The 23564-nt window shown below is 40.4% G+C and overlaps 3 protein-coding genes across 4 annotated transcripts in view; 1 reads left to right on the top strand and 2 right to left on the bottom strand.

Moving 5' to 3' along the window:
• Window positions 1–677: 677 nt before the first annotated feature.
• Window positions 678–23564, bottom strand: part of LOC147838524 (uncharacterized) — a 55435-nt gene continuing 32548 nt past the window's right edge. Inside the window, exons 2-5 of one of the 2 annotated variants that reach the window (XM_087304489.1) lie at window positions 11720–11771; window positions 11600–11644; window positions 11323–11387; window positions 678–1884 (exon numbers count right to left, since the gene is read on the bottom strand). In XM_087304489.1, coding sequence (XP_087160615.1) covers window positions 1815–1884; window positions 11323–11387; window positions 11600–11644; window positions 11720–11771 — 232 coding nt within the window. In that variant the 3' untranslated portion in view covers window positions 678–1814. Of the gene's footprint in view, window positions 1885–10456; window positions 10546–10632; window positions 11388–11599; window positions 11645–11719; window positions 11772–23564 lie in introns of those variants that run through there. The other variant, XR_015522091.1, reaches the window with a different exon arrangement.
• Window positions 2471–3595, bottom strand: si:ch211-12h2.6. Its single transcript, NM_001089400.2, is given in 6 exon segments — window positions 2471–2557; window positions 2639–2742; window positions 2879–3014; window positions 3135–3182; window positions 3321–3410; window positions 3525–3595. Coding segments are annotated over 6 exon segments (420 nt in total). The 5' UTR covers window positions 3553–3595; the 3' UTR covers window positions 2471–2543.
• fam20cl (family with sequence similarity 20 member C, like) overlaps window positions 22135–23564 on the top strand; it is a 588191-nt gene continuing 586761 nt past the window's right edge. The window contains exon 1 of the mRNA XM_087302077.1: window positions 22135–22995. The gene's annotated coding sequence lies outside the window, so the exon portion shown is untranslated. The remainder of the gene's footprint in view (window positions 22996–23564) is intronic.

Here is a 23564-nt window from a genome sequence, read left to right as displayed (position 1 = left end):
CGTTTCATCTGGAGGTCTCGGAGCTCTGCTTCCACTTCCTCCAGAACCTTCTGCACACAAAAGTAGACCCACAACCAACATTATAACGAGCGAAACAATAACTGTTGCAGAGCGCAAAGCAGTGATAGGTAAAAGAAGTCAATAACCTTGGAGGATAGTGATGTTGGCAGGCTAAAGTTAGAAGTGGATGCTTAAGGAACTAGATAAACCTAGATATAAGAAGATTAGAGAAGATTTTGTTGGAAAATAATGTTTACCTTTTGTAAATAAAGAGACAGAAACAAACGGGAATGTAGGTTTATTTATAAAAATGTAAATAACAAATCCACATAACAATGCTCCAAACACAAGCAACACAACCCCTCTCCCAATCACACACACACACACACACGTATATATATATATGTTTTGTAACTTGGTTTCATGCATCAATTTAATCATTTTTTGATCAAAAATATAAACTCATGTTAGTCTGCTTAACCAGACCACCCAGCTTTATAACACCTGTGACTTTGTGTGACAGAGAACAGATATTAAAATACAGAGAATATGTTATCAGCAGAATGTTATATCAAACTCTTTTTCGATTGCGCTGCTTTCTCTTGTACAGACTGTAAATTATTCAATATTGAAAATTTTTTCACACCATTCGTAAAATCAGTTCCGTCAATCAATCATTCAATCAATCAATCAAGCCTTTATTTGTCACTACACTTTCGTATAGCGAAATTGGACCCCCCAGACCATAGACAAAACATCACAAACAACTTTTCAGGGGAGACAGATCTTAGGAGGTAGCATTTACAAACGAAGAAAGATACATTTGGACAGTTAGGCTAAAAAACACCCCCTCAGCTTGCCCTTGATTAGGACAAAGTGAGAAAAGGGAGAAAAACAGCCCTATCTTAGCATAAGCACACCGGCAAGACACAACATAGACAGAAGGGATGGGAACAGGGGTAATGGAAAACAATCCGTTGAGTGCGGGCAGCCAACTGGCCCAGCAGCCATTTCCGGCGCAAGTCACAGCCCCGCCCACGCCCCACGTGGGTAAAAGCATAGAAGGCGTTTGGATGGGGATCGGTGGTGAATGCTTATCTGTAGATATGTTTGTGTGTGTGTGTGAGCCTGCATAGTCCAGAGTCCCGCAGGTGTCCTTGACAGTGGCAGGAATTCAGAGCGTCCGCTTATCTTGCTTATCCCAGGGAGTTGTTTACTTCCAGCCGAGGCCGTCTGGCAGGAGTAAGAGGAGAGCCGAAAAAAAGACAGTAAGATACTTCAACTTTAGGTCAATATCTGCCAATTTCACAGATATTTAATGTCCATCACTCATCTCCTGATCTGGCCAAAATTTGTTGCAGAGCCGCTAGCTTCACCTCGATGGTTTCCAGTTTGCGGTCAAGGACCATAGTCTGATTCGCGACCCTACCCATCAGTGTTTCAATCAAGCCGGCCAGCCTAGTGGGGTTTTGAGCTGCGCTGACCGCTTTTATCAGTTTCCGATATCCCAGGGCCCCGCATAAGCCCATCAGCAGAAACCCTGTTATCAAAGTTCCGAATAGGTAGATATCTTCAATATCCTCCAGAGACAGAGCAGCTAGACAGAGGACTCTCCACTTCTCCCACCCGTCCATCACATATCCAGCTGCGAGCATCCCCGCAGGACAGCTAGGTTCCCCGGAGCCCAGCGATCTAGTTGAGAAGATGGTGTAAATTGCATTCAGAGACCAGTTGATCAAATCCATAATTCCTTTTTCGTTTGGAAAGCAGGACAAGGAGAGCCTCAGAGATAGAATAAGACGAGACAAGAGGTGCTAGCAAGGAGAGATATGGGACGGAGCGGGAAGAAGAGCGACCGCCTTCGCCAAGAGCCAAAGAAGAGTCCTGCACAACACAGACAGCAATCAATTCATTCATCCAGACATTTTAATTTATTAACTTGGATTAAATTAGCCAGAGACCAGTTATTAAGATTAAATGATCTTGTACCAGCAAAAATATTTTCAGCTCATGTAAGCGAGGCTCAGAGAGCTCAGCATACATAAATCAGGAAAAAGTTTTTCATTTACAGTAGCTTTAAAGAAAAGGTGCTTACTTTCAGAGAATAACAGTACAATAGGTATATCACAGAGCAGTTTCCACAAACCGTATGGAGCTTAGTCTGGATTTTTGAAAAAAAAAAATAAAATAAGCTATTTTTGTTTGAGAACTTTAATCATTATTCAGACCAATATTCTATTGTCCTAATTTGGAGCTTAACATGTAAACCTTAGCAGACAGAACAGACTCACTTGCAGCAACTCATCTATCAATGCTTGACAAGGGGTTCAAATTTTGAACTAAGATACTGTTGCCTTTGTCAGCTCAAACCAGTCTGGTGAAATTTCACCACAAACATTTGGCTTACTGAAACGGATCTTTGGTTTATTTATATAAATTTAAAAAAAATAAATAAAAAACCCACACACAATTTCCATTTAGGCATTTATTAAAAGTAAATGCTGAGGAGACACTGGCAGAGAAATCAGCCCAAATCCACAAGATCAGCTCCATCGACCTGCAAGAGAAATTAGACCAAAGCTTAAATGAGGTCAAGCAAAACACCAGTTATGCATTTTTGCCCAGTTTAACAACTTACGCCTGCAGCAGTATTTGACTGTCAAGTACTTGTATGTGCGAGGACACGGATCAGAGAATACACCATTGGTGGCTGGTACATAGCAGCTCTCACGTCCATCACACCTACACAAGAGTTCATTCATGACACTGATTTGAATAAAGTTGGTTCATTCTAGCTGTGGCCAAATCATGCTCAAAATGACTCCTTGACAACCAGATCTTAGTTAATGCACATCACAAATAACTGTTAAATCTATACCTTGCTGACACACGGGGCAGAGAGTTTGATGAACGGCAGTTGGTGTTTCGGACTTGACGAGGTGAAAGATTTATATTGCAGGTTTTTTTATCTGTACGTCCATAGTTTGCAGCAAGGATCTTGATCTTAGTATGTCCTACACGGAGGTGACAGAGGGAGAAAAATTATTTTAAAAAAAATAAATAAACCCACCCACAAACCTTAAAATCCATATTTTACAGACACTGATTTCATGGATGTTGACACTTCATCTTACCAGGACAGGACAGACGCAGAACAGAGCCCTCACATGCAGTTACAGAGTCTGAGAAATAAATAGTCACTTAAACTGGTAGATTATACTGGCTTATAACTGGAGCAAAATAAACAAAGATTTAAACATTTTTCAATGGAAAAAAAAAAAAAAAAAAAAAAAGTGATAAACAAATACTGAAACACTTACTAGTAGACCTCCGGCAGTGCTCATAATCATCGTGATCATGACCGTGACCACCATTTGCTGAGATCAGCAGGCTGGAGTTCAGAAGAATCACTGAAAAACAAACAAAGAAGAACTGATCAAGACACCCAGCACTGCTAATCGCATTATTAGCAGCACAAAAGTTATACTAAGCAAACTGCTTGTTAAACCCAACAAGAAACTCACTGGTAAGACAAAAACTGAGAAAGCCCATGGTTCTGCTGTTGTCTTCCACTATGTATGCAGATTTTACTGATGCATACTTATAGGCCACTGGTGTGAATGGTAATGAGCGACACCTGTGCGCCACACCAGTCTGCAGTCCCACAGAGGACAACAGGAGGAGGAGTGACCAGCGGATACAGGTTTTTAAACAGTTTAAAGCTACGGTCACACTAGAGTTTGTGCGTGTGAAATTCTGTAGTGGTGGGCAAAAGTCTTCGTGAAACACTGAAATGAAGCTTTCTGAACCAGTGAAGCGCTCGACTCAATTGTATCAGAAAAAGGTTCGTTACTCGAAGCTTTCTAAATCAGAGCTCGATGAGGACCTCTTCTGGTTAAAGTGTGGTAAAGCACTGTGTTGCCATAATGTCAAATGTTCACAACTGACCAACTCATTCATGTAGTAATACAACAACAGCAATATAAACAAATTACTCAATTACTGTAGTTTTTACACAAGATATTACATTACACAACTGATGACTGTGGTAAAATCCAAGGTATTCAAAAGTTTATCATAATACAATTTGTCCAGCTACAAGCAGGGATCAAACCAGCGATTCCTGCATTGGAAGCGAGTGCTCTAGGAGGAGGCTATGTGAATGATGCTCCAGAGATGTACTCACCAGGGGCCTCATGTATGAAGACTTGCGTGAAAATCTTACTAAAACATTGCGTACGCACAAAGCTGTAAATGTGCGTACGCAGAAAAAAATTCAGATGTATGAAACACTGCGTACGCCGAATCTCACGCATATTCTTTTGTACATCCGAATGAACGTGAAACTGAGCGCAACATGCACGAGCACAAAACCCCTCCCTGCCTCCTCCCCCGTATGAATATGCTAATGACTATGCTAATGGCAAAACCCAACGAAAAAGCAATGGCAAAAGCAAGCAAAAAGAGAAACTTTGAACAGAATGTGAATTGGAGGTGCTGCTTTCGGAGGTAGACCGGAGAAAAGCGGTGTTATTTGCTTGTTTGTTCTCCGGAATTAACAACAAAAGAAAAAAATAGAGTGGGAGAGTTTAGCTGATGCGGTTAACACAGTTGGGTCTGAACATCGCACTGAGTGCATTAAAAAAATAAATAATGTGGTTTATATCTGTAAAATGTTGCAGTATCCTTAACAGTCTCTGTGGCGCACCTCGTAAGACGCATGTGATCATGATTGACACGTTCGAGCATAAACTCGGCTTGAATCCAGCATCTGATGAACTCTTTCTTCTTTTTTTTCCCCGCTACATATCAGATTTTGCCCACTATTTATCACGAGAAAGACAAGTAGGAATCATCAATAAGTTTGTGCATCATATTTTATTTGCACATTTATTGAATGGAAATGTTTCTGATTCACGTATACAAATTCATCTTCAGATAGTGTCTTTATAGCAATGTGTGTGCAGTAGATAGCTTAGATTACATTGGGAAAACAGGCGACTGCTGCAAATTGTGCTTTAATGTTTAGCTGGTCAACTGTATGGTATGGAAACTTTACATACCTACTAGATGAACCCGTCTCATACAGCTGCCATTGCAAAGCTCAGACACTTTGTAGAGAGGAATTTAACACAACTGCATCTAGGAGTCGCCAATGGAAATAAAACAGACACGCACAAAAAATGTGCGTACGCCTGCCAGAAAGCTGCCGTGAAGCTGCGCACATTCCCACGTTCAGTTCATTGTTAGTAAATCCAAAAGTGAGCGATTCTGAGCGTGAAACCTGGCGTACGCAAAGTTTTTGTGAGTACGCAGCGTTGATACATGAGGCCCCAGATCATCTATGTTAAACACAATACTACGATATGCAGTTGTTTTCTTTAAAGATAGTTGTAAAAAAATACGCTATTACACTTTAGTATGGTTCAAAACCTTTTTACTAAAAATTACTATTGTATTTTAGTTTAATAATACTATTGTAAGAGCCATTATGTTTGTTATAATGCTGTTTTTGACCACTGGGTGGATCATCATGCATCATTTTTGGACTTTCTTGAGGAGCAGCCGTGATGAACTGAATGAATGAAACAAAGGTACAGTATGTGTAGCGCTACTTAATGAATGACTTTGTGTGCACACAATAGCGTAAATCCAATGCATTGGTTGCTTAAGTTTTAAAGTTGCTAAGGAGGCAAACGATTTCAACTGTGAATATGAGTTTAATGAATTGTGATGATGATGGTGCGGCTACCTGTGAACAGACAGAGACTATTGTGCCATTTGAGAAGGTTGAAACAGAGCATTTGAGGGAAAAGCGGCTCATTAAGCTTACTCCTAAGGTTTTATTGGAAAAATTGGAAACTCTGCAAAAGACAAGAAAGTGTAAACTAAGCAAGGCAAAGAACTTAATGGCTATTATTAAGGATTTTATGTCCAACCGAGAATATGAAAAGGAGGTGCAGTGTTCCTTTGAGAAATTCATCAAATTGAGAGACGAAACAAAGGAAATGCACAATTCCGTGATGGTTCTTTTGCCCAGTGAAGAAAAGGAAAAACAACAAACATGGTTCAACGGAAAGATGTTGATTTGCGGTGAGTTTGTAGATGATGTTGAGAAATGGTTGAGCACTGAAAGTCAAGTTTCATGTTCTGGTGTTGATGAAAGGGTATGTCAAGAGGATGTTAATCCAGATGATAGCATTTCCAACATCTTCTCATGTAAATCCAGTAAATCGTTCAGCAAGAAAAGTTCAAGCAGTGTACGTAGTGGGAGATCTGCTGCTGCTTCAGCATGAATCATGGCAGAGGCAGAGAAAGCTGCATTAATGGCTCGTGCAGCTGCTTTAAAGGAAAAGCATGCTTTGGAGGTACAACAAGAAAAGCTGAGACATAGACAAGAACAGCTGGATATTGATGCAGAGATTGCAGCCGCTACTGCAAAAATTGCTGTTTTAAATAATCAGTCTCCCAAAACCTGCACTGATGATATGAATGCATATTGTGATAAAGGAACTGTTACTCTCAACCCTCATGCAGAGGCATATGTGCCAATAGAAGTCTCCCTGCAAGAAAGCTCAAGGAACGTGATTCAGCAAATTCACAGTGTGCCACAAATTGATCCTCATTTCACGTCACAAATGCAATCCTCAAGTGTAATGCAGAACAGTGATGGAATAATAACTTCGAACCTTTGTAGTATCTTGCAAAAACAAAATGAGATTACCACTCTGCTTGTACAACAACAACAATCCAACACACTGCCTCAAAGAGATATACCTGTGTTTGATGGCAATCCTCTGCAATATAAAACTTTTATGAGAGCATTTGAGCATGGAACAGAAGACAAAACCAAAAATTGTAGAGATTGTTTATACTTTCTGGAACAATATACACAAGGTCAGCCAAGGGAGATTGTGCGAAGTTGTCAGCATATGGATGCACAAAGAGGGTATGTGAAAGCTAAAGCATTGTTAAAGGAACATTACGGCAATGAATTCAAAATAGCTTCTGCATATGTAGAAAAGGTTTTGGCATGGCCTTCAATAAAATCTGAGGATGTAAATTCATTGCAGAGTTATGCTCTCTTTTTGCGTGGATGCTGTAATGTAATGGAAGAAATTGACTATAGGGAGGAGCTAGAGATGCCAAGCAATTTGAAAACCATCATCATGAAGTTGCCTTACAAATTAAGGGAAAATTGGAGAACTGTTGCATGTGAGTTAATGGAAAGTCGCAAGCAGAGAGCACGGTTTAAAGATATTGTTATATTTGTTGAACGTCAAGTCAAAATGTCATCCGATCCCTTGTTTGGTGATATCCAGAGTACCCAGCCTGTGCAACAGAAATCCCAACCTAAGACTAAAATTAGAAACAGTTTTGCAACAACGGTTGTCACCAACAATAAATCAATTCAATGCTGTGAGCCTGAATTAAGATCAAAGGCTCAAGTTGTATGTTTGTGCTGCAAACGTGATCACTTATTGGAGCAGTGTACACAAATGCAAAACAAGCTGCATAAAGACAAATTGAACTTTCTAAAGGAAAAAGGTGTTTGTTTTGGCCGTCTTTCTTTTGGACACATAAGCAAAAGATGTAATAAGCACTTGACTTGGTGGAGAGGACACAGTGATGAAGCCAATTGAATATGGGGATGGTTAGGAGGCCATGATGGACAGAGGCCAGTGGGAAGATTTGGCCAGGATGCCTGGGTTAAACCCCTACTCTTTTTGAAGGACATCCTGGGATTTTTAAAGACCACAGTTTAATGTCGCATCCGAAAGACGGCGCTCACTGAGCAGTGTAGCGTCCCCGTTACTATACTGGGGCATTAGGACCCACACAGACCGCAGGTCGGGTGCCCCCTGCTGGCCTCACTAACACCTCTTCCGGCAGCAACATAGCTTTCCCATGTGGTCTCCCATCCAGGTACTGACCGGGCACAGCCCTGCTTAGCTTCAGTGGGCGACCATGTGAGAGTTGCAGAGAGCTAGCTGCCGGCTAGCTCTTAAGATAAATACAGCAAGATTTCTAAATATCAACAGGATATTTACACATCACAACCCTCCAATTCATCAATTTGTACAAAAAAAACCTTGGCAGTATTAATGCATAACTGATGTCAGCTGCTGCAACATCGCTTGTATTGTTTATAATTTTTTGGTTATGTTTGCGTTTTATTCAAAGGGTAAACTCAGTGCTTACACTTTGCGTTTGCATAGTAGCCTGCGTTTGCTGTTATATCAACACAAATGGTTGTAATAACGTAAACAAAGGTGAGGTTTTACATAATGAAGATTCAATCGCGCCAGCTCCCCGGCCGCAGCGCATATACTCGCGGGCCGACTGCGGCTCGGATGCTGCGGCTGTTTCGGTTATCGGCCGCCGCATTTGGCCCGTTTGTTTGGGGCGGAATCGGGCAGTGTGTCCATAGGAATCCGGCCCGAGTAGGTCTAGCAGACGAAGCCGGGCCAAGAGGTAAGTCTATGGCAGGCGAGAATCCAACCGGAACTGGCCCTAGTGTATTTTGCTATTTGGGTGGCTAGGCGTGTATCAGCAAACTAATAAAGGCCGAAAAAAGCCCTGACCTTATCAAATAAACTGTGTTCCACCAGATCCTGTATGTCAAAAGGTATAGTTTTCTGCTGAACTCATTTAGTCATGGTAAAATAATACAAAAATCGAATAATAACACTTCAGTCTCCAGCCGAATCTCAGACGGTCTGCTTTGAGAAACTGTCAATCACGATGACACGCCCAGCATTAAATTACTGCTAAAAACAAAATGTTTACAAAAAGGAAGATCTGCACCTATTTCAGCATGATAACCAGTGCCTTAATTGAGCAGAACCATCTTTCGGGACATTTCATTGCAATTGTAATTATTTTTTTAATTTGGGCTAAAGTCTCATTTATTAACGCGGAGGAGGCGGGCTTTATAACTTGTACTGCAGCCAGCCCCCAGGGAGCGATCTAACGGCCGAGACCTTTATTCAATAGCAGGCTTGCAGCACACTTGGTTCAGACTCATAGATATATACTCTAGATATCGCATAGGGACCCTGAGCATGCGTCAATAGCGCCGCCACATTGGTACAGTGCTCCCAGGACAAATGTCATTCAACTGCTCTAGTAAAGACAGTGTTATTACGTGAAGATGCGGGAATTTAGCGCTGTCTACGGGTGTAGTAACGAGTAAACAAAGAAAACAAAGCACAAAGGCAGAACATTTCATAGGTAATATTAAGTATTTTTCTGTTTTTGTATGTTCTGAACTTTTGTGCTAATCGGGTAACGTTATTGATGATAACAGTCACTTACTGCATTCACCTTAAGCCAAAGCAGCATTAACTCGCACTAAACACTCAGCTTATGCTAGTTTTGTTGAATAAAATCAGCAAACAATGCAAAAGAAATATGAAAACGAGATGCTGCGCTGCCAGAAACTTGTATTATTGTCGGCTAGTGAAAGAGTCGTTTGGGGGATTCATTCACAAACGAATCGCTCCCTCCGTCAGTATGAGAAGTGAAAGCAGGAGAGGAGCTGTGTTTCAGGACATGATTAGATCAAATTTAACAGGGAGGGTGAATAGTACATTTCTGTACACACAAACAAAAGCTTTTTGTCAGGAATGCCCGTGCGGTCACTGATCTATCAATGTAGAAAAGTGATGTAAAATTATAATTTTCGTAATTAGAAAAAAAAATTACATACTAACATCCAGGAAAACTCCCGATCATAGATATATGTGTATATGTGTATATCTCTGGCTTTGGATGGCCACATTCGTTTCAAAGCAGCGCTACCCTGTATCAAGATGGCGGCGCTATTGACGCATTCTGTCCAATAGACAACAATAGGCCAGGTGACATCTAATGTATATATCTATGGTTCAGACTTGCGCGCTTAGACCTGCACCTCCAGACCTATCGTTTTTTCAGACAGTGCCACCTGCTGTTTGAAAGATCGCCTAACCTGAAATTAACTGCTTATAAATTGTAACTTACACCATTTTTCTACTATAAAATATTACGCTATGATTGAATACATTATTTATTAATCATTTATTGTTTTTTAATCATTAAGGATTTGACACACTGTTTAGTATTGAGTTTAGGGAATGAATATAATCTCTTTTTTTTACATAAAATAATTTATAGGACTCTGAGTAATTTTCTCTCAACAAACTTTATTTTTTGTGTACTTTTCATGACATCCTACAAGTCCCCAAGCTGTAAACAATGCAGAGAAAAATTGGATTAATAACCATTTATTATGTAGAAAATAACATCAAATAATATACATGCTTTACATTCTTGTTGGGAAGATTTTTCATTTCTCGGGCAATTCTTCTATCAAATTCCTCAACTTCACTAAAATAAAAAATAAATGCTGTTGTCAGAAATTGCATTTAACATAAAAACTTAACAGTTTTTGTACAAAAAATGTAAAACATACCTTGAGTGATAAACAGGACCCTGGAGGAAAACATCTTTAGCCTCCTGCCAAGACAAGCCTTGTAACTCGCAAAGGCCATGAATGATGGCCTGTACAAATATACAAATAATAAATGTACTAATAAAATAAAACATACACACTGCTGAACATAAGCAATGCTCATGTTTTGTGATTACCTCTGGAAAGAGACATCCACAAATTAACTCCACCTCATTATTGTAGGTCAGCTGCGTTTGGGTTCTATTAAGAACTCCGCTCATGTGGTTACAAAGGACTGACAGGAACTGCTCATTCTCAATGTAGACAGGCACTTGAGCACAGGGTTTTAGGGGAAACCTGTTTGACCTTTTCCCACCAAGTATATCCTTTGGGCCATAGAAGGAAATTATATTTTATTTGTAAATGCACAAGTCATTAATTACATTTGGCAAATATTAGTTAAATTGTTACTTGACTATTTAAGTAAACTATACTCAGAGTCTGGAGTAGTTTAAAGTGAAACCATCTAAACCACCAAATGCTGCTCTGCTGATTTTAATGTGAGAATTAAGTCCACTAATGCTTTGTCATTCCTTTCCCTTTCTTGAACTGCTTGGACATGTGCCGGAAGATTGGATGTGGTTTTTCTTCCCACCCTAAAAAGGGGCAGAATCTTTCCATCTAAAACACTTCTTGCCTCCTCAGTCCAGAAAGCAAATCTGCGCCCATAGCTTTCAAGCAAGACAAGACAAGACAAAATCCATAATAACTGGTCACCGGTAAGATAGATTTTAAGGATGTTTTGTTATTCGTGTTACAAACTTGTTGTATTGACACAATATCAAATTTAAATTTCACAGATTTAAAAGAAAATTTAACTGACATACCCATCAATTTGAAATCGTTCCATGAGTAGAGGGCACCACCACTGGCGAATGACAGGCATATCCATCTGAAAGAAAGACTGTTTAGTCTAACAGTTACCCAACATGTTTTTGTTAATACATGATGTTGGGTGTGCTTTGCTTTGCATGCCCCCCCTTTTTTTAAAGAAATGTTGCTTAGAATAAAACAAGATAACATATACTAAAATAGTTACATTTAAGCTATGATAAATAAAAGCTCCAACAAAATAAAGGTTCCATAAATAATAAAAAGAAATACCTCCTCGAATTGAAACCCAATGCCACACACCATTGAGAGGGTATACTGAAAAGAGAGAACCCACAGTCATTTACAATGTTTACAAAACCTTTTTATAAATTAACTCAATTTAAATCTTACCATGAGTACAAAAAACACCACAATCATTCCCTCTTGTCTGACGTGGCAAAGCCTAAAATCGACAAAGCAAACAATTTTATTTTAGTATATTGTACAAAAAAGTAACTGTTGTAAAAGCCAAATAATGACAATTCTTTAAGTTGATTCCTCACTGGAAAATCAAATCCAGTCTTTTCAGTCCATGTCCCATGATCAACTTGGTGAGCAATTTTCTTGTAAACAAAACATATTAGTAGTAATCTTGACAATAACAGCTCACTTCAACTCTAAAACACCATGCATAAAAAAGGCTACATGAACATAGCCAGAAGTTCAGGAAACGGCTAATCGAACGTAGCCAAAAGTGACAAAACTAAAACACACGATTTGGAAATATATAGAAATGGCTATCGGAACGTAGCCATTTATCACATAAAGGCTGAAACATGTCTTAGTTTGTTGATAGACCTAAAAATGGCCCTTTATTCCTCATCTCCAAATCCTGATTCATGCTCTGCATATATAGAGTCTAAAAACACCATCTCTCTTCGAAGCGGCATCATTATCTACAATGTTAAAGCTGTGAAAATATTTAATTTGAACATTATTGCTTATTCCAAGATTTTTCAGTGTTTTATTTTACACATTGCAATACCAATCATTGTATGCACTAGATACTTAAATATTTTCTTACACAGACAACGAAGTGGTCTGGTCCATTGGCATTTGTCCATGCTGGAAAGGCTAACAGGTCTTTCAAGTCTGCATCTTCCTAGAATTGATCAGGACAGTTATGTCCTTTAACTTAGTTTTTACTTCTCACACAGTAACCACAGTACATACAGTATACTCACCGGTAATCCAGTAACAATGTTTTTAGGAGTTGTTTTCCACACAGGGACAATATAAAAGTCCTCAATGTAAATGTCCTTGCCCTACATGAATAAAAAAGTTTTGAAAATTTGGATCAGGGGCAAGGCAGTGGCGCAGTAGGTAGAGCTGTCGCCTCACAGCAAGAAGGTTGCTGGGTCGCTGGCTCGAACCTCGGCTCAGTTGGCATTTCTGTGTGGAGTTTGCATGTTCTCCCTGCCTTCGCGTGGGTTTCCTCCGGGTGCTATGGTTTCCCCACAGTCCAAAGACATGCGGTACAGGTGAATTGGGTAAGCTAAATTGTTCATAGTGTATGAGTGTGTGTGTGAATGTGTGTGTGGATGTTTCCCAGAGATGAGTTGCGGCTGGAAGGGCATCCGCTGCATAAAAACTTGCTAGATAAGTTGGCGGTTCATTCTGCTGTGGCAACCCCGGATTAATAAAGGGACTAAGCCGACAAGAAAATGAATGAATGAATGAAAATTTGGATCAAGTTAAGACAATCTATATAAACATTACTACCAGTTGAATGTTAAGTTTTATGGTACATACAATTTGCCGAGCCATTTCCCAAACAAGCTTCATGCAGGCATTTCTAATCTGCAATAAGTACTCTGATATGTCAATGTTTTTATAAAAAAAAAAAAAAAAAGTTCGGTAACACTTTATAATTACACACTATGAATCATTTACTAAGCATTAGCATCTAGTGAATTCATTATTTATTAAGCATTAACTCTACATTAATAAACGTTAGTAAGCAGTTTGTAACTGCAGCTACAAATGCTCTATTCTTGACTTAAAAGCACCTATATAATGTGCTTAATAATTGTATTTTCATACTTAGTTAATAATTTATTTTTCATTACTAAATTAAGTATCGCATTATTTACAAACTAGTTGTATTTAAGAGTAGTTGAGGGTTTTTAGGATAATTCAGAATGAGTTAGTAAATGATTAATAAACTATTGAAATCAACATTTATATGTTTCATTATTCAGGCATATACTAATAGTTAACTACTATGTTAATAAATGCTTTATTAACTCAACTTCATGCAGTTTTGTGACCTAATCTAAAGTGAGGACTATTCATGCTTTATAAATCCCTTATAAATGACAATTAAAGGCTCAGAATCAAATGAACAATAATCTTTGCAATCTTTTTTAAAAAGTAAAATTACTGTAAAGTTTAAACATTGCCAAATTACAGGAGTGTCAAAATATGACATAAAACTGGATAAAACAACAACAATATAATAATTTAATAATATAATAAGATGCAATGTTTAAACTCTACAGTTATTTTATTTTAGATTAGGTTGCAAAGATTTATTTTTCTTTTAAAGTACAGTTTCATTTGTATATCTTTAAATGAATAGGAATGAATAATGCCATTTTACCTGTTTAGAATTTAACTGAGCCTTTATTTGTCATTTATAAGGGATTTATATAGCATACATGGTCCTCACTTTAGATTAGGTCACAAAACTAGATGAAGTTGAGTTAATAAAACATTTATTAACATACATAGTAACCATTAATATATGCCTGAATAAAAAGAAATATAAACGTTGATTTCAATAGTTTATTAAACTTATTCTGAATTATTCTAAAAACCCTCAACTACTCTTAAATACAAATGGTTTGTAAATAATGCAATACTTAATTTAGTAATGAAAAATAAATCATTAGCAAAGCATGAAAGTACAATTATTAAGCACATTATAAATATGTTTGTAAGTCAAGAATAGAACATATGTAGCTGAAGTTATAAACTGCTTACTAAGGCTTACTAATGTGGAGTTAATGCTTAACAGATAATGATTTCACCATTTGATAATGCTTAATAAATGATTTATAGTGTGTAGTTATTATAAAGTGTTACCAAAATAGGAATCTGTTGAAGTTTTAAATTAAAACTGTAGCCTATTGTAGCTTTAGCTTACAAACTGGCCAGAACATTCAACTGTCCTCAGTCAGAATTTGGCTATTTAAATAATAAAAAATAAAACATAACAATAATAAAAGAGCTTCACAATTTTTTCTAGCCTCAATTGTAAAAAAAGTACATTTGATTTGATTGAAAATTCATAAATGACAAAAATAGTCAAATTAGTTTTCAAATTAATTTTAATATAGCATTTTGCTTGGTCTTAAAGCCTTTTTCAGAGTATTAATTTCACTATTTATGATGACATAGCAGTCAAAATAAGGCAAATGAGCTCATGTATGGGAAAAATTCTGGATCTTTGTCATTGAGGGGTGAGTTTTTCCAACCACCCGAACCCCTCTGGCTATGGGCCTGCATAGTTACCATGAATAAGGTTCAAATTGGGATAATTTTGACACTTACCACCACTTTTTTTCAGGTTGGAGCTGGAATTTATGTATATGCTGCTGTGATGTCAGTTCATTGTACAGCGTGCATTGCATTGTCAGACTATTATTGTTGACACCTTGGAGTGAAAACAGACTGAACTTGAAGACGGGTGACCTGGTCCGATAAAAACACTACACAGACAGCATGATCGCCCTTTTCGGAACCGCAAATGGCTATGGCATGAGCGCAGTATAACTCGCACGTCTCCCTCGTCAACACACAGGAAAGCGGGAAAGCGGGAAACGCGTCTATAGCAACCTCTCGCGACAAAAACCGCTCCAATGCGGCGTCTCGCGATATTTGCTAACAAAACATATGGATCTTTTTTATTATTATCATTTGATAGTAACAGAGGAATGCTGCGAAATGTAGCGAAGTAAGAGTACTGATTTTTCTCTAATAATTTACTTGAGTAAGAGTAAAAGTACACATATTTAAATGTACTCAAAAAGTACACGTTACCCAATAATTTTACTCAAGTAAATGTAATGAAGTAAATGTAACTCGTTACTACCCACCTCTGCCCGGGAGGTTGAGAAATGAGGCCGAAATCATGTCGCGTTTCCATTGCCGGGCTAGTGTGAAATAAGTCTTCTCAGTCTAATTCTATGGTTAAGCACTTATTTATTAACATTCACAAGTTCTGGGGCCTCATGTATCAACGCTGCGTACGCACAAAAACTTTGCGTACGCCAGGTTTCACGCTCAGAATCGCTCACGTTTGGATTTACTAACAATGAACTGAACGTGGGAATGTGCGCAACTTCACGGCAGCTTTCTGGCAGGCGTACGCACATTTTTTGTGCGTGTCTGTTTTATTTCCATTGGCGACTCCTAGAGGCAGTTGTGTTAAATTGCTCTCTACAAAGTGTCTGAGCCTTGCAATGGCAGCTGTATGAGACGGGTTCAGCAGGTATATAAGGTTTCCATACCATACAGTTGACCAGCTAAACATTAAAGCACAATTTGCAGCGGTCGCCTGTTTTCCCAATGTAATCTGAGCGATACACCGCACGCACATTGCTATAAAGACACTATCTGAAGATGAATTTGCATGCGTGAATCAGAAACATTTCCGTTCAATATTATTATATCTGTAAACTGTTACAGCTCTCCGAACAGTCTCAGTGGCGCGCTCGTAAGACACATGTGAACATGTTTTGACACGTTCGAGCATGAACTCGGCTCGAATCCAGCGTCTGATGAATTCTTTCTTCTTTTTTCCCCCCGCTACATATCAGATTTTGCCTACTATTTATCACGAGAAAGACTAGTAGGAATCATTAATAAGTTTGTGCATCATATTTTATTTGCACATTTATTGAATGGAAATGTTTCTGATTCACGCTTGCAAATTCATCTTCAGATAGTGTCTTAATAGCAATGTGCGTGCAGTAGATCGCTCAGATTACATTGGGAAAACAGGCGACCGCTGCAAATTGTGCTTTAATGTTTAGCTGGTCAACTGTATGGTATGGAAACCTTATATACCTATCTGAAGATGAATTTGCATGCGTGAATCAGAAACATTTCCATTCAATAAGTGAAGTTTATTCATAAACTAATTTCGAGAGGATCACGTGCTTATGATTTATCACGTCCAGTCTCGCATTTGCTAATCACTAATCTTCCAATCATATGAGCCCTAAGGCACCATAAATAGTCTAAGTTTTCAGTTCACTTTATCTTCGTTTGGAAGAAGCAGCTTCACCGTAGCTAGCTCCGTTGAAGAACCAACTCTAAACCAGCATGGACAACTAAAGCAGCAACAAGCTACAATCTTCAGGATCTTCATTTGGAAGAACGCTCTGCTCTGCTCATCAACTACAAAAGCTACAAGTGCTACAAGCTACAAAAGCTTCAAGCTACAATCTACAATATACAATCTAAAAGCTTCAATCTACAAGCTACAATATACAAGCTACAGCAACAACAACAACAACTACTATTGCTACCATTTCAAACAACTACAACTCCAACAATTTCATCAACAGCTTAAACAACAACACCAAAACCTTCCACTTCAAAGAGCCTCCACAACGCATCTGCTGTGTCTTCAACCTTATTTCCCAGCAAGATATAAGCCAAACTCCAAAGCTATTGCAATAAAACGGAACCCTCACCTTCTCCTAGCAGTACACATGCTATCCATCGTTTAACAGATTGTTTGCTGGAATGTGTTCAGCAGAGCAGCAGCTCCAGCCACAAACAATGTTGAATTTGATCAACAAAATGGCCGCCAGGCTTTTTGCACCTTTTGCATGGCCTGACTGAAACTCCTTAAGCCAATAGCTGTAAAGATAAGCGTCTCCATCCAATGAGCTAAAAGACTGGAGATGGTCCCGCCCTCTCTCTTGACTCTGTTGCAAAGACCTTATGAATGAATAGGCCAGACACGCTTGTAAATTTAGTTAAAAAAAAAAAAAAAAAAAAAAAAAAAAAAAAAAAATTCCATTTGACATTTAACTTCTGAAAAGATTATTACCCAACCAGTAAATATTAACAAGCTATTGAAAAACATTATGCCATCAAGCACAGAAGTCCAATTGTAATACGCCAGCGACTCATGTGTTGATTTACAAGCGTCATATAAGATTATATAGCAAGTCAGTCGGATGTGAAAACGGCAAAGAAACAAACTTCCCACTTGACTGTTATAAATACAAATTTAAACTTCACTATCACTTCACATGCTCAGTCTTCAAGGGGTACCAGTTTTCCAGGACCACCAGACTAGCCATATCCCATGTCCTCAGCTCTCCATTCATCTGTCATCCCGTTAGGAGACGAACACCCACCCCTACCATCCTTGCACATCGTATCAATGAAGTCATCGGACCATGCATTATCAAAAGCGCTTCCATTTACAGCCGCCCATGCCCTTATTAAGATACCTCGCATGGATATAAACTAAAACAATTTTCATGTCTGCCATACTTGTATTATTTTACAAAGATTTAATTTCTGATTCTCTTTGTTTTTTCTATTTTAGAGATCATGACTGCTGGCTCCAGAAGCTGACCCTCATCCAACCTATTACACTCCACATCCTCTTCACAAAGGATACAATCCATTTTTCACTTTATCCAAACTGTCCTAACCTGCAGTCTGCAACCTCCGAACCTGAAACCGTCGATTATCTTATTAAAAAGAAATCGACAACAACTTCATGATTGGAACTCCAAGGCTCCTCCTTTTAATATCTCGCGCATTAGCCCTATTGGTGTCGCTACTCAAAAATGTTCTGGCAAAAACGCCTTGTAGTCGACCTTTCGTCCCAACACAATTGCTCCTTTCCTAGCATTAACAGCACTATCCCATTGGACGAATATTTACTTAACTACCACGACATTGATCAAGAGATCTCTCTCATAAAGATAGCCAGTCGTAACACCTGGCTAGCCAAAGAAGACATTTCCCCTACCTTTAAAATCATGCCAATCCACCCAGACTTCTGGCACCTTTTGGCATTTATTGGCGAAATCAATTCTATTTTTCGGATGCAAAAGCAGCCCAAAAAATATTTGACATAATGTCAGAAGCTTTATGCTGGATTCTGTCTAATATTTACGAAATACCATACCTCATTCACCTTCTAGACGATTTTCTTATTTCCCCCCCGTCATCTCCTCCAGCCAAACACCTAGCGATCACCCAGCAGGTTTTCGCTGATCTCGGAAGGACCCAGTACTTCAATCGAATTTCTGGGTATTAATCTAGACTCGCATAAATTCCAAGCATCCCTTCCTAAAGAGAAAATCAATCGAATAATTTCTCTATCCCAAATTTTCCTTGAAAAACAGATGTGCACACAACGAGAACTCCTACCAATTCTCGGCCATCTAAATTTCGCTATGCGCATTATTCCTTTCATTTCCCTCCTCCATCAATTATCCACCAAAGTTCATGGTTTAGAAGAAACAATTTTTCTCTCCAAACCCAGTCGCGATGAACTTTGCTTATGGATCTCTTTCCTTAAGCAATGGAACGGCTGTTCCTTTTTCTACAGCGACTTGATTGCATCCCCTATTGACATCAACACATACACAGACGCTGCCCCTCCAATAGGTTACAGTGGCTAATATAAAGGACACTGGTTTGTCTCAACATGGCCAACCCAATTGTAATTCCATTCCAAAGACCAATGTTTTTCAGCCCTCTTCAAATTCTACCCTATCATCGCAGCAGCCATCCGGTGGGGGGACGAATGGTCTACATCTAGCATTCTCTTTCACTGCGATAACGAAGCTACAGTGCATTGCATTAACAAAGGGCGCTCCCACTCCCAATCGCTTATGCCATTTTTAAGACACCTTTTCTGGATATCTGCTAAAAAACAATTTATCATGATTGCTGAACATGTACCTGGTTGCAAAAACCAAATCGCTGACTCTCTCTCTCTCATTTCTTTTTGCAGATATTCTGGCAACTAGCCCCGGAAGCAGACCCTCACCCAACGCCGGTCCCTCCTTATTCAGTAACGATATTTCCATAAACCACCCACTTCATAATCTTCATCAAACTTCTCTATCTCTTATCCTACAAGCAATAGCTCCCAGAACCCTCAATGCATACCTCACAGCATGGAATTCGTTCAAACAATTCCATACCATGCTAGACAACCCATTACACTCAAAATCCTTACCTCATGCATCTACACCCTCTGTAAAGGTTACATTTCCTCCCATACAGCCCGCACCTTAGATGCTATGTTCAATCTAGCATTTTTTGGGGGGTTTCTTAAATGTTCTGAATTAACAGTTACATCCAAATTTAACCCTCTACTCCACCCCACCATCTCAGATCTAGCTTTGCAAGACAGGGAAACTATCTCTTTCCTTATCAAACAAAGCAAAACAGATTAATTCCAGAGAGGACACTCTATCCTCATTTTCAATATTCCTTCACCTACACGCCCATTCCAAACCCTCTTAGCCTAGAAAATCTCAAGAGGCTAACCCACTGGCCCCGCTTTTTACTGATGACGCTAACCGTCCAGTATCTCGATTCTGGTTTCAAAAACACCTTAAAGAAATCTTTCGCCTATCAGGTTTTTTCCCAGAGCCCTTTTCCAGCCACTCATTCAGGATTGGCGCAGCCACTACAACGGGCTCTCACACCATCAGATCCAGACCCTTGGTCGCTGGTCTTCTGAAGTTTTCAAATCTTATATACGTCTCAGTAAATACCACCTCAAGAAAGCCCAACAGGCTTTAACCAACCCCCAAGCACCTCCTCACACGGCTCCAACTCAAAAAGGTGTCTAACAGAGCCTCGACTCTCGCAAGAGTCATCCAAACCAAACCCCGCAGAAGCCCAATTGTCCACCCATGGCACCCTTACATGTTTGCCAAGGACTCCCTCAAGGGCCATTGCAGTTAGCATCTTCTGCAATCACCAATAGCTATTTACAGATGCAGACGTTTGTATCCACATGTTCTTTGCGCATTTACTGCGTTTGTACATATGTATTATATTTGTGCTTGTTCCCTTCTTCCAACTTTTCCAAATCTTTTATCCTTATAACCCTACTTTTCAGCCTCTCGTTCCTTTCTTCTCTACACTCCACTCCCAACTAATCTATTTTACACTCTACCTCTAATGATCTTGTTTCTCCTGTCTAGACTCTTCAGACACCCGAAGGGGCCCCCTTGAGCTCCAACTCTCGCAGGATTCGGCCATAGCGGCCACAGTCCTTTCTTCTTCACGATGTTACCTATTCTTTTTCCGCCTAGACTCTTTCTCCAAGCTCCAAACCCCGCAGGGGTCCGCTCAAGCTAAAACTTCTTCACTCTACTTCAACTACCTCTCTTCTCCTTATGACTCACCCTCTAGCTCTGACCCCCACAGGGGTCGCTCCGAGCCCCAATCTCTCGCAAGAGTTATCCAAATCCTCTTTCCCACTCACTGATATCTATCTCCTCCTATCCGCAATCTACCCTCAAGCTCTGACCTCCACAAAGGTCGCTCAGAGCTCCAACTCTCACAAGAGTTACTCTCTTCCACTCACTGCTACCTATCTCCCCCTATCTACACTCTACCCCCAAGCTCTGACCTCCACAGAGGTCGCTTCAAGCTCCAACTCTCGCAAGAGTTACTCTCTTCCACTCTTTGCTCCTCCCAGCTACACTCTACCCTCAAGCTCAAACCTCCGCAGAGGTCACTCCTATCTACACCCTACCCTCAAGCTCAAACCTCCGCAGAGGTCACTCCTATCTACACCCTACCCTCAAGCTCAAACCTCCGCAGAGGTCACTCCTATCTACACCCTACCTTCAAGCTCAAACCTCCGCAGAGGTCGCTCCTAGCTACACTCTACCCTCAAGCTCAAACCTCCGCAGAGGTCACTCCTATCTACACCCTACCCTCAAGCTCAAACCTCCGCAGAGGTCACTCCTATCTACACCCTACCCTCAAGCTCAAACCTCCGCAGAGGTCACTCCTATCTACACCCTACCTTCAAGCTCAAACCTCCGCAGAGGTCGCTCCTATCTACACCCTACCCTCAAGCTCAAACCTCCGCAGAGGTCACTCCTATCTACACCCTACCTTCAAGCTCAAACCTCCGCAGAGGTCGCTCCTATCTACACCCTACCCTCAAGCTCTAACCTCCGCAGAGGTCACTCCTATCTACACCCTACCCTCAAGCTCAAACCTCCGCAGAGGTCACTCCTATATACACCCTACCTTCAAGCTCAAACCTCCGCAGAGGTCGCTCCTATCTACACCCTATCCTCAAGCTCAAACCTCCGCAGAGGTCACTCCTATCTACACCCTACCTTCAAGCTCAAACCTCCGCAGAGGTCGCTCCTAGCTACACCCTACCCTCAAGCTCTAACCTCCGCAGAGGTCACTCCTATCTACACCCTACCCTCAAGCTCTAACCTCCGCAGAGGCCGCTCTAAACTCAAACTCTCACAAAGCTCCATCTTTCGTAAGAGCTACTCTCCTCCACTCTCTGCTCCATACCTTCACTCTACTCTGGCCCCCGCAGGGGTCACTTAGAGCTCCAACTCCCACAAGATTCACTCAAAGTTCTCTTTCCACTGCTTCAAACCACCTATTCTCCCCTTCTTCTTAACCCCGAAAACCATGAACCCCGCAGGGGTTCCTTCAAACTCTAACTCCAGCAAGAGTTATCAGAATCCTCTTTTCACCCTTATTAATCCTATCTAATTAATGCCCATGCATTTAACCTCTTTCCTTCTATTATATCCAGCAGCCGGATATAGCTCTAAATTTCCTGCCTTTTGGGGGGTTTTTTCTTCGAATACGCGGCTGCTGTCCCGAGCGATTAATTTCTGCATTTTGGGGAGTTCTGAGATCCACCGAGCTCAGGCTCCCTTCTTGCTCTGCCAACGGGAGGAAGCCCCGGGCTCGAGGAGCCCTTGAGCTCGGGGCTCTCTCCCGGGACAGCATGCCAAATAAGCTTTGTAAATCATCAGCTAAGTGTGAACTCTTGAAGTGAAGTTTATTCATAAACTAATTTCGAGAGGATCACGTGCTTATGATTTATCACGTCCAGTCTCGCATTTGCTAATCACTAATCTTCCAATCATATGAGCCCTAAGGCACCATAAATAGTCTAAGTTTTCAGTTCACTTTATCTTCGTTTGGAAGAAACCCCCCTCCTCCCCTATTCTCCTCCTTTACCTGTAATTGGGCGGCACGGCGGTCCAGTGGTTAGCACTGTGAACCACACAGCAAGAATACTGCCGGTCCTAGTTCGATAGGACCGGTGAGTGTTTCTGTGGGGAGTTTGTATGTCCTTCCCGTGTCCGCGTGGGTTTTCCCCGGGCTCTCCGGTTTCCTCCCACCATCCAAAGACATTCAACATACTTAACAATCAAGCTGGTCTAATTCCTTACGTTCCCTTAGCTACAGCGGCAGGGGAGTTCTGAGATCCACCGAGCTCAGGCTCCCTTCTTGCTCTGCCAACGGGAGGAAGCCCCGGGCTCGAGGAGCCCTTGAGCTCGGGGCTCTCTCCCGGGACAGCATGCCAAATAAGCTTTGTAAATCATCAGCTAAGTGTGAACTCTTGAAATGTGCAAATAAAATATGATGCTTATTGATATGAACTTATTAATGATTCCTACTTGTCTTTCTCGTGATAAATAGTTGACAAAATCTGATATGTAGCGGGGGAAAAAACAAGAAGGAGTTCATCAGACGCTGGATTCGAGCCGAGTTCATGCTCGAACGTATCAATTCCTGTTCACATGGGTCTTACGAGTAGCGCCACTGAGACTGTTACGGATGCTGCAACATTTTACACCTATAAATCACACCATTTCTTTTTTAATTCACTCAGTGCGATGTTCAGACCCAACTGTGTTAACCGCATCAGCTAAACTCTCCCGCTCTATTTATTTCTTTTATTGTTAATTCCGGAGAACAAACTTGCAAATAACACCGCTTTTCTCCGGTCTACCTCTGAAAGCACCTCCAATTCACATTCTGTTCAAAGTTTCTCTTTTTGCTTGCTTTTGCCATTGCTTTTTCGTTGGGTTTTGCCATTAGCATAGTCATTAGCATATTCATACGGGGGAGGAGGCAGGGAGGGGTTTTGTGCTCGTGCATGTTGCGCTCAGTTTCACGTTCATTCAGATGTACA

The sequence above is a fragment of the Danio rerio genome, chromosome 22 (genome assembly GCF_052040795.2).
Source record: "Danio rerio strain M-AB ecotype USA chromosome 22, GRCz13ab, whole genome shotgun sequence".
Lineage (NCBI taxonomy): Eukaryota > Metazoa > Chordata > Actinopteri > Cypriniformes > Danionidae > Danio > Danio rerio.
Note: the sequence above shows the minus strand (reverse complement) of the source record. Positions and strands in the feature narration are given on the sequence as shown.